The sequence below is a fragment of the Pseudopodoces humilis genome, chromosome 5, assembly GCF_049639895.1.
Source record: "Pseudopodoces humilis isolate 2021_Gansu_Grassland_sample_001 chromosome 5, ASM4963989v1, whole genome shotgun sequence".
NCBI classification, from domain to species: domain Eukaryota; kingdom Metazoa; phylum Chordata; class Aves; order Passeriformes; family Paridae; genus Pseudopodoces; species Pseudopodoces humilis.
Genome location: NC_142204.1, coordinates 21,322,899 through 21,343,377, shown reverse-complemented (window position 1 = coordinate 21,343,377; position 20,479 = coordinate 21,322,899). Strand labels below are relative to the sequence as shown.

The following is a 20,479-nucleotide window of genomic DNA, read 5'->3' as shown; positions in this document are numbered from 1 at the left end:
GACACATTTTAAGCACTTAAGCTCTCACATAGGACACTCTCACCCTTCTATATCCAAAATTTTCCAGAGCCTACTTTTTAAACCTTTGGATCAAACCGAGAACAGATTCAAAGATCTCTCTCATTCTTTCACCTCTGTAGAGACTTGTAGAAAAGTAGTAAAATCTCTGTAGAGATTTTCCAAGAGTAAAAAGTGAGATACGGGAAGTTTCTAACAGTAGGTCCATTTTTGTGAGCATTTTAACAAATCTGAAAATGCTTTTTCTGAATCTTCTTTCTCATGAGAACAGGGCACTTTTTAATCAGCCTTAAACAGTAAGCCTAAGGAGAGGGCACAAGATTCTGACATTTCACAGCAGAAGAGATGAATCTTCAGACCTCCCCATAATGATTTGTTTTCTGGAAATAAGAGCAATCTGGAAGTGTTCTTCCAAGGACCTGCTGGTGCTACAGCCAGCCCTAATGACTGCCTTGCTCTGTACTGACCTCCTATGGCCAATTAACAACTGGGAGCCATTAGCATCAAAACAGATTTTTCGCCTCTCCTGGGCTTATGACCACAGTAACAATTCCTAGAGAGCACAACCTCTTAAAAAGTGGGGGAGATTCCTGAAGGGATCTTTGCCAAAGTGCAAGAATTTCCAGAGGTGGGATATCTGCTTTGGGACCAATAAAAGTGTATCAGGAAGGGGAAGAAAATTAATAAATCCAGTTGCAAATCCATTTGTGTACATTTGAAGTCGACAGAAACTAATGCAAGTGAAGCAGAGACAGAATGTCTGTGATAGAAATAAAACCACTTTACTGTTTAGAATAAAAGGACACTATAAAAAGTGAACATTATGCAACATTACCTTAAAAGACAATATACATTCACTGAATATAAAATTTATAAATAACATGGAGGAAAACTGTAAACAGTGCTAGAAAATTTAGCAACAAATACATTCCTTCTGGACAAGATTTTTCACATGGGTTTGGTTCTCTCCCCAAGTTTCCATGACTATCAGGAACAGCAGAGTGGCTCTATGAAGGAAGGACAGTGAGACAGAAGCCAGTACAAGCAAAACAGCAACAAATGTTTAGTGGGTTTTTACGTTTTTTTCTCAAGACTGGTAGCCCCAAAAGTCACTTACTCTAAAATAATCAAAAACTTTTTGCACTTCCCTATATTCTGTTCTCTCTTTCTAAAATGTGCTATAAAGTACATTATAAGTAAGCAGTATTTTCAGAGACATCTGCAAGGATGGAAGCTTGTTCTCATGGAGGCCTTTCTTTCCAACAGTCTTTACTGCAAAAAACACAACAGGATATTTCCCATCACTGTGAGGTAGGATTTCACTGTGATAAGTATGAATGGGATACAATGACAGATTTAGGTTTCAGAATAGTCCTACTAAAGGGCCACATAACTTTTTAAAACATGAGAAATTTAGATTTAAAAATGGCCTTTTTTTTTCCCCATACAGGAGAGGTAGAAGCCTCCCACTTTAAAGAGGACTTCATTTAAGGAACTCTATGCACAAATCTCCTACTCTCTACCCCCTCCATTTTGGAAAAGGCAAATAGAATCTAATCTTTCCCAAACCTTCAATATATATTTGTGTCATTTTAAACGGGAAAACACTCTCCAGCAAGTAAGGGAAAAAATATGTATAAATAAGAAACTGAACATCTTCAGTCTCGAAATTAGCTATGCACTTAAAAAAGTATTTTTAATAATGTTGGTGTGTCTAAAGCATGGTGGCAGGGAGTGTGTGTGTGTGTAATCCTGGACATGTCCATTGGCAAGTAGAAGTGACTTAGCAAGGCAGAAGAAAGGAGAGCTGACAGAAAGGAAGAAGTCTTTGAGTCTGATTTAGAGCCTGTTCAATCCATGTAATAGCTTCCACTTCAGGAGTGCCTTCAGGCAGGTCCTTAATGCAAGCACAAGAAATGCATGTCCCTGATAGCATGCACAGAAACAAAATAAAGGAGCTTCCCAAAAGAAATGTATTTTCACTGGATTCTTCCCCCTCCTTTTGGCTCCACATTTTGAAAAGCCTTAACAACTATTTCTTTACACAGCAAGGGCAAAGATTTGCCATCAAACCTCTGCCCCTGCCAGTCTAGCTGTCTGCATCTCAGAAATATTTTACTGTCCGCAAAACAAAGTGGGAATATGCTTTACTTTCTGGTAATGCATCTGCTGTTTTTTTGTTTACAAAGCACATAGCTACATCATATCCTACATAGGGACACAAGTCCTCATAGTATTAGAACGCAAATATTTTCACAATAATTTGAGTGCAATACTGTGATGTCTCAGCTAGCTAAATGAATCAGTGACAGGTAAAATACACAGAGCTGCAGTTTAATGAAAATTCAAATCAACATTTTACTACATCAAGGGGCATTTTTGTTTAGCCTTCCAAAGCTGTGAGAAGTGGCTGCAGCTCAAAGAGATGCTGGCTTTGCCAAGTCACCTTGAGCTTGAGGAGGCCACATCCTGCAACACCAACTCCGAGCAATGCAAACACTGAGGGTGGCTCCATTCTGCCCTCAGTGACCCTCACACATTTTGTCAGCCATGCACAACTCAGAGATTGTTCCACTGGGCCCAAAGCCCAAACCCATGTTTTGCCAAAAGGAACAACTTTCTGAACCACCACCTGATCCTGTGATGGGTGTCATGTACTCTCCCTCTCATCTCCAACCCATAATTTAGGAGTAGTCACGGGAAGAGGACTTCTGAGAAGTGTTCCAAGTCTAAATCACAGGAAAATCCAATAGCCTTTCAACATGTTTTGTGCTGCATTGCCACTCAGAGCTGCTGGGGAAAAAAATACATGAAGCAGATCTGGGCACCTCTTACAGCAACTCTGTGAAAATGCCCTTTAAAGTTCATGCTAAAAATGAAGCTTTATGCTGCAACAAGTCACCCAGCAAATGGGGCATTTCAGAGGGTGTACATCTGGCAGAGCTCTGGTAGCACACAAGGAACATGAAAACACATCAGGGCCCATCTCAGACACCCTTTCTTTTCCATTTGGCAAAGAGGTTCTAAACAGCTCTCCAGTAAGAGGTCACTGACAGTAAAATGCTGTATTGGCCCAAGCTGGAATCACTGCAACTTTTTACACGCTGGTGGCAGCTCTGCTTTCTAAGTGGAATGAACGGAAGATATATGGAAACTTAAGATAAATAATCATAATAATACAAAAATGACGTTAAGCACAATCTTCTCCCTGCCCAAGCCCTCCCAATCCAAAACTTAGTCACCCATTTTGTCAGCACCCCTTCTTCACCATCATTAAAACTTAAAATACTTTTATTTGATAAGAAAAATTATATTATAGTTTTCTTAATAATAAAAAAACAAAATAGAATGAAAAAAAAAACTTCTCCAGTCAACAGCAAAGCACAAGACAGTAAGGCTTCTCCTCCCACATGACTGCAGGACATGGTATGAGCACATGCACAGGGCTATGCTTAACAGTGCCTAGAGGGAAACACAGCACTTGACACAGAAGGAATCCTCTGGGTAGTTGAAAATTTTACGATCCCAGACAACAGTTATTAGGAGACCACTTTTCCTTGCCTAGCCCACACACACACACTTCCTTTCACCATATAAACAAATGCAGCTATTGTGGCTGCAGGGGAGGAACGGTGGTGCAAGGAGATTCAGAGGAAATAATGACTGTAGCCACTACTGCAGATACACTGGAGCTTCAATATCTTAAAAACAACTCACCGACTCGGAATGTCAATATTTCTGTCTTTAAAACACAATCAAATCATTCTTTTGTTTATAACACCAAAAAAATTCCATGTCCTGTCAAAAATAGCTTATGTCATTATGTGTATATACATCTTAGTTCAGCAAAACACTATTTTTGCAATACTTTTTTTTTTTAATAATAAGAGTTGTAGCAAGTCTCCCCTTTCCCTCTTGCACATGATTGATTTACAGTTGTTATTTTTGCATCTGTTTGGTTTAAGGTGTTCACGAGCTGATTTTGCTGTTGAAGCTAAGCTGCAAAAATTTCAGGGGCCAATGCTGCTCAAAACAGGATGGAACAACACTTCATATGATCTGCTGTAGTTGCATTTACCTCCCTGAAAATAGGGGATGGAGCTTTTGTTTTTTGAAACAACAACAACAAGAATACAAAATACTCTCTTTTGTTCTGGGGAAAGACAGAACTTCAAATGTGCCATTGTATTCACACTGTGACTGAATTAGCCAGGACAGTCAGTCAACAATGCTTTTACCAGATGATGTGGTCAGACACACCAGGTAAAGTCTCCCACTGCTGGAGTCAATCACATTCAATCAGAGAAGTCAATCTCTTCTATAGAGAAGGATTTCTTTTGGATGTCATTTTGTCCAGAGTTTAGGCTGTGTTTCTTTTTCTTTTGCTTCATTTGCCTGATTAATCTGATTCATGAAATCTGTTTCCCTTAAAATATATTTTTCTATGTATTTTCAGCACTTAGTGCATGACGGGGGGGTGATGGGAAGCCAGCACATAGAAGAATACAGTGCCTAATTGGCATAGTTTTTAGATTTTTGTTTTCCTAAAAAAATAGAGATTATATTGCTACAGCTAATGATACATGTAAGAGAGCAAAAGCTCTGTCTTTTTTTTTTTCTTTTTCCTTTTTTTTTCCCTCCCATTTTTCCCCCTGGTGTGCAAAAGTAAGCTCCCAAATGTTGTCTGATCAAAATGAGTGGTATCAAAAAATGGAAAAGGTGATTACAAATGCAGTAAGGTAGCACAGACTTTTTTCTCTCCTTTCCTTTTTTTTCTCTTTTCTTTTTTAAATGTTCGAAGTGCTAGAATTTGCATGAAAATAGGCACTAATTTCATTGTCATCATCACGATCTGGTAAGAGTTAGTGTCCAAAGGAAGATCAGCCACAAGTAAGGGAGAGGGGAGATAAGGAAAGGGAGAGCTGCTCAGGGATCTGTGGCATTGATTATCGTTTTGTCTGGAGGTGCCCATCCTCTGTACCAGCTGCAGTAGCCTTCTGCCCTCTGGATGCAGGCATAGTGCTTTGCTTGATATCCCGAGTGGCCGAAGTTGGAGAGCATGTCTGTCCAAATGCACTCATTCTTGGAGGTGGCAAAGCAGGGCAAATAGTAGCAGGGCCTAATCTGCAATTGGAAAGAGAAATCAGGTAAGACTACATGTAAAAACAACATTATATAAAATGTCTTTTTAACAGAGACAAGTGATTCAAACTTCTGCTGCCTCAAACCTTGCTTACTAATCCAAAATTCAGCCTCAGTTCTGTAAGCACGTAAGCATGTGCTTAGCTTCACACACACAGCTAAATTCTGTAGTCAAAAGGGCTTTTCAGGTGCAGAAAAGCTGAGCTTACGTCTATGTTTTTGCAGGCCTGAAGCCATGTGCAAAAGTCTTAGTTCCAGTGCCAGGCTGTGGGGTTTTAAGTACTCAAAATGTTTACACAGGAAAAAAGCTGGACATATCTTGCCAAGCCTTTGGTACCTGATTTCATTCACCTGCAAATGATTCTGCATAGATTCTGAAAGTCTTCCCCAGCCCAAATTAACTCCGACAGGGTATTAAAAGCATAGACTCCGCATTTTTATTTGATTGTCTCTTCTCTGGTCTTGACACTAAAAATGAACCTTACTTCTTCTCTGTAGAAATTGTTGTCCCCATTTCTCTTCCTGGCTGTTCTGCAGCATCATAGAGTACTACCAGCCAGGAGAAACAGAGTTCCTGGGCTTGAATGTCTGAATGCCACCTTAGAGACACACATACCTTGCAGCCACAGCCCAGGTGATAACGGTGGTTCAGTCCTTTGCGCTGGGACAGAGTCAGCCGGTCCCATTTCTCATACCAGTTGCACAGGCCAGTGTAAACCTTCCCCTCATACACCCGGCCTTGAAAACAGACACATGGTCACAAGTTAGCACTTCTCCGCTCAAGCACTTCTCTCATTTCCTGATGTTGCTAATGCTCTCAATATGTTTGGCTTCAGCCACTGCTCAGCAAATGCTTTCTTTTTATTAACTGGTTCAGGAATCTCTGGCCAGCAAGATAACAGCACTTCTGAAAGTCAGGAGTGTTGTGCCAGCTGAGAGCACCACCAGCAACATGCAGGTTAGTGATGATGCTCTCCAGCTCCTCTTAACAACAGAGCAAATGAACTGACACCTTCCCTGGAAACAAGACTTGGCAACTGCCACATGTCCATCCCTCTGCATCCCCCCATCTCAGCAGCCTGCATTTCTCCAGCTCATTCCAAAAACAACCTTCTATTTCTGACAGTACCACCCAGTTCCCTGTGACACATGCTAGCTCAGGTACAAATTGAGAGCCATGAACTGTCATACAATATACTTGTCACAGCATGCCTGGGTATAAGATACGCTTTAGGAAAGAGAGGGACATCTAGAGAGTGAAGTGACTCTCTGAGTCACTCAGAGCACTTAACACCAGAATACTGTTAGCCATCTTAACACTTAGGAAATTGTGTACAGAGCTGTCTACACCACTGCCTGTGTCCTCAGCAGGTGTATGTACAAAACAGAAGAGGTTCTGCTTATGGAGAAGTACAAAATCCTTTACCTGTGATCAGATATTGGTACTTGTTGACCTCCAACTTGACTCCACAAAGACTCTCAGAAGCTTCTGTGTAGATGTACTGAACATGTGGCATTATCTGGAAGCCCCTGTACATCTAGAGAAAGAAGAAAAATGCTTTAAGTCATCTTAAGAGGACAAATTTCACTTTAGTTTCTTTACTATCTACATTTCTAGTTTGTGGTGGTAAGCAACAAATTTTCTGGTTTTTACAAGAGTGAAGGAATAATGACGCTAGCTGGACTCATGGAAGTCTCCCTACCAGATCTGCTGGTAAAGCAGAAAAAAACCACCTGCTAATAAGCCATTGCAATTCAGCACAGGGACCAGTTTTTCCCATTCATATTAGTTCCAGTGGCACTGACTGAACAAAGCACCAATGCTGCAGGCTCTGCCAACATCCTGAATTTTTTTTTCCTCTTATAAAGGTCATAATTAGGGAGAAATAAAATTAGTTCAAACTTGGAATCTTTCTCCTCTATGTGATTGAAACAATTTCCTCCAAACTAAGGGGTTTTTCTTTTAAACAATTACCCAATTTTCCAGTGTTGCTGCTGTAAGAGTTTCAAACCTTCGGCGCTCAATCTAAGTCATCAAGCCAGACACCTCCTTCTCAAACGCATAGCACACACAGCTCCTGCTGACCTCAGCAAGGACTTAATGTTTCTCTAACTCAATGAATGCAGACATTGAATTCTACACCATCTTCTAAAATTAGTCCCGTACTGATGGGCGCCATAAAGAAAATATCATGTATACATAATTCCTCTGCACTCCTCCTCCTTCTTCATAATCTTTCTTCCAGCTCAGTTTAATTGAAACATGAGCCCACAGATACACAGTTGGATTCAGTCAGAAATTAGCACATGTCCCCATCTGACCTGGCCTTACTGCTGCAATTTAGAGAAACTCATGCCCACCTGTTAACAGCATAATGAAGTCTTTGCATAGCAATGAAACAACCACTACATGTGTACATTGGACCCATTTAACATATCCTATTTTTGAAACACAGAGGATCATTTTCCTGAGAATTTCATCTCAAAAATTTGTCTTTTCAAAGCATTCAGTCACTCTTTTATTCCCTGCCAACTCCACAAATGGCCAATATTTAGAAATTAAAGAAGAAACAATACAAATCAGAGAGAATCAGTTTCCTGGCATTTCCCAGCCTATCCTTTTCTCTCCCATCTTTACTGATAGACAGCACATTCACATTCAATTTAGTAGTAAATATTAATTATTTAGGCAAAAGAGGACCAAAAAATCCCAAACCAGCTCAGAGCTGTAGCTCCTTGCTGCTGTGTCACCTAAGCTGTAGTAATCTTCTCCAGGCTGCACTCTATTCCTTAAAGTCCCCTATTACCCGAGAGTATCTCACCTTTCCCCCACCTCCTTTAAAAACAGAAAATCTTTTTTCTTTCTGAAAGAACATCTGTTAATTTAACAGACTTTATGCTAGGCGCAAATACTTATTGTAAAATCATAAAAATCACTACTAATTATGCTATGCTGAGAGGCCAAATTATCTTTGGAGCACCCACAGAATGTCAGCCTGGTGAGTTTTTTTTCTCCATAGATAGATGCCCCTAATCAGTATGATCTCACAACAGTGTCAGAACTCAGTAACAGCACTGCTGGGTACAGTAAAAGACATGCTGAAGAGTTTGCATTTTCCAGCCTTTCTCCTACACCCAGCTAACATACAAGGAAAGTATTTTTTTAAATTAATCATGCTTTATCAACAAAATCTCATAGATCATGCTTGAAATATGACATTGTATCCATAAGTGGCCAAAGTCTTTCAATAGAGATGGAAGAAGTGAACTTTACCTAATCTCTGCTTTATCCCTGCAATTTTCTTGGTATCAGATGACCTACCCAGATGTTCCAATCCAGTCAACATAGCTAGAGATCTAGACTCTGGCATAAGCATCCTGTCTGTCCTTGGATGAGTTATTTAGCCCTCAGCACACTTCTGTTTCTTGCTTCCCAAGGGTGCTGTGAGGAAAGGCACATAGAATAAAGGTCACGTGTCCAGAGCCCTTTCTAGTGGGTGTCACACCAAAAAGTTCAGATAACAGTATCTAAGCAGATAAAACTAGCTAAAATAACAACTGGGGATGCCTAGTCCCTCCAGGCAATGCATTATCAACACTGCAGAAAGCTTCACACTGTGCATGGCAGTGCAAGGGATCTGTCACTCACAGTGCTGAGCTCCCAGTCACGTTGGGCTAATTAGTTATAAGGTCTGCATGTGGACAGGCACACTTGGAGCCCTTTCTTCCTCTTGCCCACAGGGCTATGAGGTACACTAATAACTCCCCTGGGAAGCTGCCAGGTCCCTCCTACAGGACTGTTACAGTCATCGCTTTTCGCATCTTCTGAGCCATCAAGCCCACCAGGACTGCCTAGGAAATAGCCAGTGATGCTGAACTGGGGCTTGTTTTTCAGTTCCTGGACCTAATTTCCTGTTCACATTACCATTAAGGTATTAGCCACTGTCAGGGCTGCTAAAGAAAGCATGCTCAGCCTCCTACTTCCACTCAGTTGCCAGTGACCCACATCAATGGCAGCCACTGCCACGCTGCCTGAACCTGTGCTGGGGCAGACAAGGCCTCCCACATCCTCTGAGGACTGAAAAAAATTCACCAGGAGGACCTCAGCTCTCGAAGGAAAAGAAAGTTTGGCAAGGGGGAATCTTCTACAGATGTCTGTCATTAAAACAAATAAAGCAACACCTTGAGCATTACTTCTGGGTATACAAAGTGTCTTGGAAGTGCTCTTAGACCAGTCAGAAGAAACCTACCATAAAGCTAGCCTCTCTCCTAACTGCTGTCCTCAGAGTTCTCCTGATCCCACAAATGTGTGTTTTTGGAAGCGTAATAACAGGGAATAAAGTATTCGCAAGCATGACATGGTGATGTCTGCTAGTGCTGCTCTATTTCCATCTGTGTCAGCATTCCCCTTAGCAGCCTCCATACTGCCTCAGAAATGCACAGTCAAATCCTGTGGCGATTCCTGGTGCTTAAACAACTTCACCCTGTAAAACTGTTCATGATATTCCTCCCTTTATCTCTCCCATGTGAGGTTGCACTAGATACCAAGAGCCGGGAGTCACTCCTTGCCTAACCCTCAGCTACCTAAAAAATAGGCAATTCACAGGAATTAGGCATCCTCTCTAATCAAATGCCAAGAACAGACACATCCAGAACAACTCAGCCCATCCTAAAATAGCTGCCTACAACTTGTGGGCTGAATTACACTTTCGTGGTTCCTCTCTCTACTCACTGACAATCAAGAGAGCAGGAAAGGATCAACACCTCATTTCAGCCTGTCTAAAATTAAACTAAATTAATCCTACCCCACTTATTTCCTCTTGGGACTATCATATTTCCCCCCATAGACTCATTTTGCAGATAAGCAACAAACCAAGGAAAGTCTCCTTGCTGCTGGCAGCCTGTGCAGGGTACTGCCATGATCAATCAGGAGTGTTTGTGTTCATGGAGGAGAAATATCTTGTCTCCTTGTTTCCTTTGCAGTTTCCTGAAATAGGCTTGAGCCATTCTCAGAATGTACTGCAAGATCACAGAACATGTAGGGGTTAGATCAGTCTTCTGCAGATTTATGACACGTGATCTCAAAGTATTCTTACATTATTTGAGAAAGCAGTGGGGAGAGGCAGAGGTTGCTTGGAGAAGTACAAGGTCTCTTCAGAAAACAAAACTGAACTCTAGAAAGCCTGGCACTGTTCTGTCCCTGTGGGCTGATCTTGTGCTCCTGTCCAGGCCCCAAGCTGGTTTAGTTGTGAAATGCAGCAATGAGTTCAAGAATGTTAGTGAGATGAAGAATCTAACCCAGCAAACTCCAAGGAGCCCATGATAGAGCTGTAGAGATGGTTTGTTGCCCTTTAAGGCTTTCAGTGCTTTCCACACACAATTCAGCACATACTGACTAAATGGCTTGTTTATTTTTCACCAGCAGGTGCAGAAGGGTTTATGCAGACTGACATGTTAGTTTTATCTTCAGAGTTGTTCCCATGCAGCTGTGCAGAGCCATAGGCCTCCTTAGTTCTCTTTTCAGCAGGAGGACAGTCAGCTTTCTTAGGAGCAAACAAGGGAGAAATTTGCTGTGTCACTCTGAACTCCCCCTCTGTATGCATCTAAATCACTCTTTATACTGAAGTCTCTAAGATCAGCAGAAAGACAGCAGGGTTTCCAAAGAAGACACTTGGTTTGTTTGTTTATGAAGAACTATGTCCTCTGGACATTCCAGTCCTACTGAGCACTTAAGCTTCAGGTTCCTTCCTGCCAAAGGTCACAGTTAAATGTCCAGTGCAACATACCACCAGCCCACCATCTAAGCAGCAGACATAAGGGCAGTTTGACCAACACATGATTTCCTCTTTAAAATCCCTCTTGCTTTTGTTGGACACATAACTTCCTAACAAAACACTGTGGAAATGCTCCTGCAGAAAGGCCCTGCGCTGCAGAATAACTCAATGAAAACAGCCAGGACAGGCTCAGGTGTCTTATTTAGTTAGAAGAGAAGCAGTGTTCTGAGTGGTAAAAGGTAGTAGTTCATTTCAGGGACTACCATTATCCATTATTCCAGATTGCTGTTCATGGTCATATGTTAGACACAAAGTACCAAACTCTTGGCACTGAGAAGAAGGAAGAGTAGTACTGGACAGACCAGGATGAAATCAGAAAGAGAAGTTGATGAAGCCACTGCAGCATGTGGACACTGAGTAGTTTCGTGAAGCAGGGTGGACTTGCTGAGAGACAAAACTTGGAGAGTGACAAAACTGAAGAAGAACAGCATGGAGTGCTGCAAGCCTGATGAGGCAAACAACAGCCATAAAAACAAAAAAAGTGGCAGTGCTGTCTCATTATTGCCAGTACAACCAGTTACTTTTTTTTTTTTCTTTTTTTTACAAATATATATTTTGATTGGAATCTTGCAGAGAAATTTTTAAGGTTAAGGTAGTCAACAAGCCCAGCACCTCAGGCCCTTTTGTTCAAAGTGCAGGCATTCCACTCTTGTGGAAGAGCCATGCCAGGACCAGATTTGGCTACGTGCAAATGTCGTGGTTTTGTGACAGCTTATGAAACAGGTTTTGCGTCTCTCCTCCCCACTTTCGTGCTTAGCTATAAACTGCCTTATAAAGAGAGTTACTGTTACAAGGCAGGCAAGTGACTGTTTTTTTCTGAACCTTTACTTTGTCTAATATGTTTCAGATTTCTGCAGTCTCTGCCAAGTTTTTCCATTCCCTTTCTTTTTTCTTTTTTTTTTTTCCTAAAGACATAAACCAGTCTTATGACTGGAATGGCATTGCCAAGAAAAACAATCTAGGGCTGATTTTTAGCATTACATAACAAGGGGGCAGTTTAAGAAAAAAACCCAAGTCCAAAGCAACAGGTTGAGTGCAGTTTATGCAGCAAAGAATTAGAGCTCTGCAGAAAGAAACTAAAGAAATCAAGCAACTGGTGTAGTTCTCTTCTCATCTCTGAATCAATACTTCACAGCTCTTCTAAGCCAACAATATTTAAAAGCTACAACGCTCTGTTTAGCTTTATATAAAGACTTCACTATATGATTTTCATTTGTTTTGTACATGGAAAAAATGGCATAATCCTAACTGGTGGTCACAAAGAAAGCAAGGAAAGAAAAGAAATGAGCAGTCTCCCAAGGGTGGCAGACCCCCTACCATAATTTCCTTCTTGGATTTAATTAGAGTGCCATGTGGAAACGCTGGCATTTCTAGTCTAACACTGTGCATGCAGAACACAAAACATGTCTTCAGTACCTAGAAAAGACCATCTGGCATCTTTTACTACTAGAAATCTTGAAATAATGGAAGAATTCAGGTATTCAGCACTGTATGTCAGGAATGATCTCCAGTTCCTTTCCCCTCTTCAGACAAATTTCTACCAATTGCTGGTTTCCTTCCATTCTGTACGGCCAGTACAAAAAATGGAGGTGCTGTTAAGTATGCAAAGTGTTTGTTATTACATGTTAGATTCCTTACCATATCTACTAGCCCATGAGAAATGTCTGCAAACATACCTTCATCTGCTTGACCGTGTACCGCATCGTTCCAAAAGGTCCATCTTTCATGAGCTTCTTCCCCACCACTTTAGCTCGGATTACTGTCATAAGGGAGGAAAAAAAATACAGCAAATTATAGACAACTGTACACAACATTTATGCTATACCCTTCACTTAAAAACCCCACAAAACTCTTTAGATAAATTATCCTGTAAAATAAACAAAACTTCAGGTCAACCTTCCTCTCAATTTATTCTAAACCTCACACAGAGTGAAGGCATGTAATGGGATGGCAAAGCAGGTGTTTATTTAGAAGAAATACAGTTCTGTGTGAAGAATAAGAACAAGCATTATTTGTGGTTAAGTCTCACTGAAAACTGCAGAGCAGACTGTAGCTGGGACCAGGACAGATTAAAATCCTTGCACCAAGCCAAGTTTGTAATGTCTTAACTCTTAACATACAGGATGATGTTCAGTAGGATGGTACTTTTAAATTGTTCTTTGTGTGACCAATGCAGCTTCTGTTCCCAGTAAACAAAAAAACTCAGTACAGGGCACTGAAATATCCCATATCTGGGATTTCACTACAACTGCCACCTTTGAGGTACCACAAAACTAACAAATGCTCCCTTGAACAAATAGCTACTGTGCAACCATTGGCAACCATCAAGTGCTCAGTGAAAGCTTCCAGGCCAGCCAGAAGTCACCTGGAAGACAAACTAAAGCTGACCCATCAGATCTTATGTAGACTGCACTGCATTTCCTCATTGATACCAAGGGGCTGTGTGTGCTCTGTGGCACAGGTACCGTCACTGTACCACAGATGCCCCAGAGCAATGTCAACTGAGCCCAAGCCATCACAGATAAGGATTCTGAGGTCCCATAGATAAGGATTTTTCATTTTGATCTAGTGGGAAGTTTATAGTCAGTGATTATTAATGAAGAGTTCTCTTGCTCATCCATTTTTGGGGCATTCCACACACACAAAACAAAATTTAAAAGACTTCTATCAATCCTCTTTGAAAAAGTTCTGCAACCACCTGTTCCTCTCAGCAGAGGAGTAAAGCTCAGGGACAGGGCAGGCACTCTCCACTTTAATCTATCACAGAAAACAAAAAAAACAAAAAAAATGCAGGAAGGCATAGAAAGGAGACAAAGAGGTGGAAGCAGGAAAACAGTTATTTGCCTTACAGCACTATCTAACAGCAGCAACAAAATTCAGGGATATGTTTTGCTGAATATAAAGGACTTTAAACAAGCATCTTGTTGCATCTTAGCTTATTTAGATTTCAAATCTGTAGAAGCCTGCTGAAAGGAATGAGGAAAAGAGGTTTTTTTTTCACTACCTAGGTCCAACTAAGGAGGCAAAAAGCTTGTCCCAGCTTTCAGAATAATCAGAAGAACAGATTTAAAGGAACAGATAGGTCTGGTTTTATACACCAGTTCCTGGACCTCATTCCACAAGAGTGGTGTGAAATGAAGACAAATCCACTCTGCTCTGATTTATAGCCTGTGCTTCAGCCAGACTTGTCAAAGAAATTTTAAACTAGGTAAGACAGTCCTGGCTTTGATTCAAAGAACCAACAAAACCTTCATTCACTGAGTGTAAAACTTCATGATTTTAAAAACTTCTATTTCCCAACAGCAGTAAAAGCAATTTTATTGATTCTTCTATTTAACAAGTTGTTCCGACTTCAATTTACTCTCATCTTCAAACTTTAGTAGCTGTATTGAACCATGTGCTTGAGGACCACAAATATCTTTAAAGAACTAGCTTCCTCCACTTGCTGCCCCCAACCACCACAACCACCAGCAAAGCTCCAAAACCAGACTGTGCAAGGGCCAGTGAGAAAGAACACAATTCCTTAAGGTTTTCTGAATTCCAGGACAACTCACTAACACTGGAGTCTATAGTAGAAAGTGTCAAAAGTCTTATCTTCATCTGCTGATACACTGAAACTGAAAAAACTGGTGTTTGCCCAACACATTTAAAACCAACAAAAAAGTCTTATATCTTATTGACAATGACAAGAAATATACTAAAAGGCAGTATTACAAAATTATAGGGTTTCTAAACCAGAACACAGTTAGCATATAAGATAACAAGCATGTTCTCAATTCCTGAGAAAATACCTAAAAAACCATTTTCTTCACTTATTTCACTCCTAGCTTGTCAGTCCTTTGATTTCTAGTTAGGGTACCACAGCTATTTCTGCCAGGAACTTTGATTTATGGACTAATCAACAGCTTCACCAAATATTCAGAATGCATATCTCCACTAGGACTTAGGAGCATTCCAATTTCAACTAATAATACCCTTGCAAACAAGTAGAAGGGTCTGTATTTTCCTGTTATTGTGCCCCAATAAAGTTGAAGAGCAACCATCCTAGCAAATTCACCTAGAAAAGCCATGACAAACCTTAGTGGGCTGTCACTTCAAGCCTTTTGTAAGAGGGTCAAGCCCTCTGTTTTTCAGAGAAGTTGCCTTTATCACTCCAATGGTAACATTTTTAGCTAAGTTATTTTCTTTACTGAAGAGCTAGAAATGCAAAAAGAACCCACCCTGCATATTTTTTCCCATATTAAAGGAAAAAATCAAGCTGTTAGCCAAGTAGCAGAGGATATTCCAAGTTAAGTCTATCACCTGTAATTTGTGAGGTTAAATTCCCATCCCTGAGGATGAGATGCCTCTGAGCCATTGGAGAGAAATGCTGGATGGACAGACTTGCTCAGAGGTTGCTCTTGCATATGTAGCTTCAAGCCACTAAGGCTCCACACACAAGAGCCACTTGTACACCTTGCTCAGAGCAGAGCTCCATGCTGCACATCTGCAGCCACATGTTTCCCAGTCCCTATCTTCGCTCCTTCAAACTCCCCAGTTATATGGCTGGGCCACTCTTCACACCTGGCCAGAAAATAAAGAATACTGCTCTTGATTGAGCAGGGGTCATGCATACTTGCCAGAGGAGCTTTTTGCCCTCTATGAGTTATCTGAGATTTACAGCATTACTGATGCAAATTCAGTCCATGTTAAGTTAATGAAGTCAATTGTTTACTGCTGCAGACTCCTACTTCTTGAGCAAAATGAGGCAAAAGGTGCTGTGACTTCTTTCATGAGCTCCTCCCTTCTCCTTGAAGCTCTATTACAGTCCTGCTATTACTGATGGGAAACTTTATCCCACACAAGTGGTCACCAAAATAGCTGCATATTTTTAAACCACAATTCCTTTGAAGCACTGCCTATGAAAATACTCCAAGATGAATGTTTCTCAGTACTTTGGGGTTTCAGGTCAGGTCACTTTGTGGGACTGGAGCAGTTGGCAAGGTCTCATGAGTGATTCGTAATTATTTATGAAAAGCTAAATTAGACAAAGATATAAATCTTGGTAAGATAAGCATGGCAGCCATGCCATGATACAAAGAGGAGAAAACACACATACTGCTTCTCAACATTTGACATGATTAAAAAATTGAGGGAGGAAACATCCCCTCATAAAAGGAAGGAAATCAGGCTTTTAGTTGATACTTTTTTTTAAAAAATAATGAAAATAATAACCTGCTGTGTTTGAGTAGTCAAGAAATGCATCCAAGAATGTATCACAAATTATTAGTGTATTTATCTCTTTTCCCTGCCTTTTTGGGGTTTTTTGTTTGGGTTTTTTAATGTAAACTAGCTTGGTAGTTAGGACAACAGAGATGGCTCAGATTTGCCAGGACTAGTAGAGAGCCAGCAACTACTGGTTTGTGTTTCCCCAGCATCTCTAGTGTGGTAAAAACTGTCTGCAGATGCAAGAATACATATCAATACAGGCAAAAATCTACATCTTTTCCAAATGTCACTGGATGAAGTCCTATAAAGGCAAACAAATCAGAATGGGCGCATGAGAAAAAGTTTTATTTTCCCATATGCATAAATATCTAACTCAAGTACTCTAACTTACCACTCTGGCCATTTTCTCAATGGATTCAAGGGAGAATAGGCCTAAAGGCAAGATATGAAGCAGAAGAGGACGCTGACTTTTCATCTGAGATGGCAGAAGGCATTCTTTTCATGAGTCAAGGAGCAGAAAAACAGGCAATGAGAGATTAAGACATGCATTTTCCAAGCTGAGGAAACAACACGGTGAAAAGACTTGTAGCTACTAAGTACTTCCATCCAGGCACACAGTAACTACTACATGTGTGGTAGCTCTTTTTCCCAACTGACAAGCAACGTCAAATGTCCTGGTTCAATCCAGTGTCCTTTATCAGGACCAGCCACTAGATGGTGACCCTGTCCCAAATCGTACCTTCCCCTGATGAGACCCAGGCTAACACCACCAATCCCAGCTGCTTCCTCAGCTGCACCATGAGAACCAGACGATTTCATGCAAGTGGGCTGGTTGTCATCCATAAACAGCACTTTAAATGGAGGCACACCCTTCAGAGACCAGGATTTGCTCCAAACCCATTTCCTTTGTGACCAATTACCATGAATATCTCAGGAGGGTAACAACTGCTACATTTCTCATTATTGTTTCAATTATTTATTTTATTGGTGTGCAATATGAGTAATTTAAAGTGAGAGCTTTGGCTGAAATGCATGCTCACTGCATTTGAGTGAGTGAAGGATGTGGAGGACTCGTTGTTTACTAATAGAGACACACGGGACAAGTTATTCTCCAGGCCATTCTCTGACATCCAAATAGTGGCTAAACAAAATATATAGGGAGCAGCAACGTGACTGGGAGGCTGAAGAAAAGCTCCTTCTGTCCTGAGGCCACTGACTATACCAATACTTAAAAACACTGCTTTAACACTAGACATGTGACATGCCAAAGAGGATGGTTTCCATTTTATTAATCCAAAGACTATGCAAGGGTTCACGTCCAAGAGCAATTTACTGAGAGCTTTTTACCAGCTTTACTAGCAGCTCTCTCATTTGATTTGCCTCACAAGAATTCCCTTCTGTGCTGGTACATGCTAGAGGGCTCACATCACCACAGGGCTAAGGCAGCTGGTATGTTTTAGACTCCTGAGTATACCTAGCACACTGCTGAAATATTTGTGTTATTTATGGGGTGTCCCCCAATGTGGTCAAGGCAGGATACTTTTACATTCAGATTTTCTAGTTCTGGTGCTGATGGTGCTGCTAAAATGGAATTACTGTCTCCCTTGCTCACTCTCATAATATGCATTCCCTTTACCACTCCCCCAACTGATCTGTTAGCAATTACCACCAACACTCTTGGCTGCCCTAAAACCAGAGGACCATAACTAGAGGTGGATTGTGTCCTTTGAACTGAAAGTATGGCCCAACTGTATACAGCCTCTTGGGAGGCTCTATTAAATTGCCTGGCAGCTGCAGGTTTCTGTGAGCAGCAAGAAGCTGGTGCCTGCTTTAGGAGGGGGAAGAGATAGCAGCCCTTCACCCATTCCTCCACTTCCACAGGAAAGCAGAGTGGAGAGGGAAACACTGATTACAGCAGGGGATTTATGAAGAGGGGAAAAAACCAGAAGCCTCCAGCCAGTTTGATGATCTATTGGTACTGAAAGTTGCCTCCTCCTCCATAACCAAAACAGATTTTATGAATCAGAGTGTTGAATTTGAAGGCTTCTTGCAAAGCACAAGAAGGCTGAAAAAATACCATGGAGGAGCTTTATTTTGATTCATTCCACCATGACCTTCATCCAAAGCCAAAAAAGGCAAAACAAACACCTTTTGCTTTGTCTTTGAAGAAGTCAAATCCAGCTGTGCTGGTACAGAGCATCACCAAAGAACATCAAGGAAGCAAAAAAAAGGCAGTGAAGTTAAGAGGTTCACTGCCTTCCTCTCATATCCTGACCAACAAACTAGTTCCCATTATTGGCACTCCAAATCTTGACTTCTAGTCTTTTCAAAGTGCTCTCAGGAACACTAACAGAGAAAGAGCACCTTTTCAACACCATTCACCTCTGCCAGTCAGTTGCCACATAAATACCACATTGTAAAGGATGTGTGTTTACATCAGCAAGTGCATTAGTAACTAACAATGAAAGTCTAAATAAAAACAGGAAAGCAAGACACAGATAACTTTCCTTCCCCTGTTCTAACCAGAATTATGACATTTACTTTCAGCCTTTGTTTTACAGATCCCAAAAAACTTCCCCTGTCTGTGGCATGGCAAGTCTGTTTGAAGGCCACCCCCAAAAAAGCAGAAGGCAATTAAATGGGTTTGCCCAGGCCCAGGCTCCATATAAAACAACTGATCACAATTACACTTGCTAAATATTAACCACATTTCCCATCCCTGCAGATTTCCTGGCCACTGATAGACTGTTTGCACAACATGCCGTGCTGCTTCATTTCTAACACTGCAAAATAAGGAGTGATACAACTTTTTCATACAAGACTTTGTGTCAGACCTTCCACCAACTCAAAAACCATAAACTGCCCTAGAAGGGCTTTACTTGGGAAAATCCTCCCAACGAGACCATAAATTAAAGAAACAAGGTTGCATAAACAACCAAGCAGAACTTGGTTAGTGCTTGGCATTTCACCTGTAGCTTATTAACTGGATACAACCTTTGTGATGGCAGCAGTATCAACCATTTTTCTCCCTCCTTATATGGGGCATCTGATCCTAAGGAAGTCCAAGCACCCTTTAAAATACATTAGAATCAGGGAAAAACAAGAGATCTCTGTTAAATGAGCAGCTGCAAATTCTCTTCTGGATATTTCTTTCAGGTTCCTACATGCAACTTGGTCAAAGACTCTTCAACTTCCCAGCACTGCCCCTACATTTAACTCCTGATGTTAAATATTAGTTCCCCTGCTTCCCCATCATACACACTGTTGGGAATATAGAGGCAAGACTGAATGCAGAAGGAAGAATGGATGGATCTAAAATGCATTTAGAAGATCCAAGTAGAACATCTTAGATCCATATGTAGATGTTAGTATGTATAAAAAATAGCTTCAGGAAATATCTCATGAAAAGCACAAAGAAGCTAAAGGAAGAAAAGAAGGGAAAATCCCACTGTCTACGGTTACCAGCTATTACACTTATTAAACTCAATGAAACCAGGTAGACATAAGAGATTAGCTATTAGGCACAGAGTTGAGTTGCAGGAGTTACATGCATTGCTGGGTTAGTCTCACAAGTCTCAGAGCTTTCATCAACAAAACATTCTAGGTCTCCTACAGATCTAAGCAGAGACAATGTAATGAGAGTGCCTACAGCATTGAGAACTCTCTGGTAAAATAAAAAGAGAAAACAATGTCATTCCTGCCAACTAGAAATTTCTCTCTCTCTCACTTTTGGCAGGCTTTTTTTATCTTTCCACCTATACTTTTTAACTCATCACTGGAAGCTGAATTCAGGCTAAAGGCAAAAAGCAGTAGGCAAGAATAAGAAAAAAGAAAGGAAAAATGATACAAGTGGAGGGAGGGGAAGGGAGTGCCTCATGTACAGAGCACAGTAGAGACATCTCACATCTCTCTCCAAGGAGTGTTTTCAGCAGAGTGCATTTTGCCTCATTTTGTGTCTCTGACAACTGCCAAAGGCAGAAATGCTTTTAGCCAAGGTTAGTAGTGTTGGAAAGATGGTTGTCAAAACCAACACACAAAAGCACTTCCAAAGCCAGCTTACAACAGTGGATAAAAATAACAAGCATATGACTCAGAGCAATACTCGGCTCAAAACACCTTTTCCGTTTCCTTTTTGTCTACATACAATTGGTGCAATAGAATAAGATTTAGTTCAGCCCTCTCTTCCAGATCAAGTACTTCTCAACACAGTACATAGAGGACCAGGGGAAGCCAGGCTGAGACAAAGTTCTGGTTTCCCACAGTTCTTTGGAACCGTT

General features: G+C 41.0%; 2 protein-coding genes across 4 annotated transcripts in view; one reads left to right on the top strand and one right to left on the bottom strand.

Moving 5' to 3' along the window:
- Positions 1–20,479, top strand: part of SYN3 (synapsin III) — a 187,953-nt gene that overhangs the window by 60,298 nt on the left and 107,176 nt on the right. The window lies entirely within an intron of this gene.
- TIMP3 (TIMP metallopeptidase inhibitor 3) overlaps positions 778–20,479 on the bottom strand; it is a 37,372-nt gene continuing 17,670 nt past the window's right edge. The window contains exons 2-5 of the mRNA XM_005527543.3: positions 12,671–12,753; positions 6,587–6,698; positions 5,777–5,898; positions 778–5,142 (exon numbers count right to left, since the gene is read on the bottom strand). Of these exons, the coding sequence (XP_005527600.1) occupies positions 4,945–5,142; positions 5,777–5,898; positions 6,587–6,698; positions 12,671–12,753 (515 nt within the window). The 3' untranslated portion in view covers positions 778–4,944. The remainder of the gene's footprint in view (positions 5,143–5,776; positions 5,899–6,586; positions 6,699–12,670; positions 12,754–20,479) is intronic.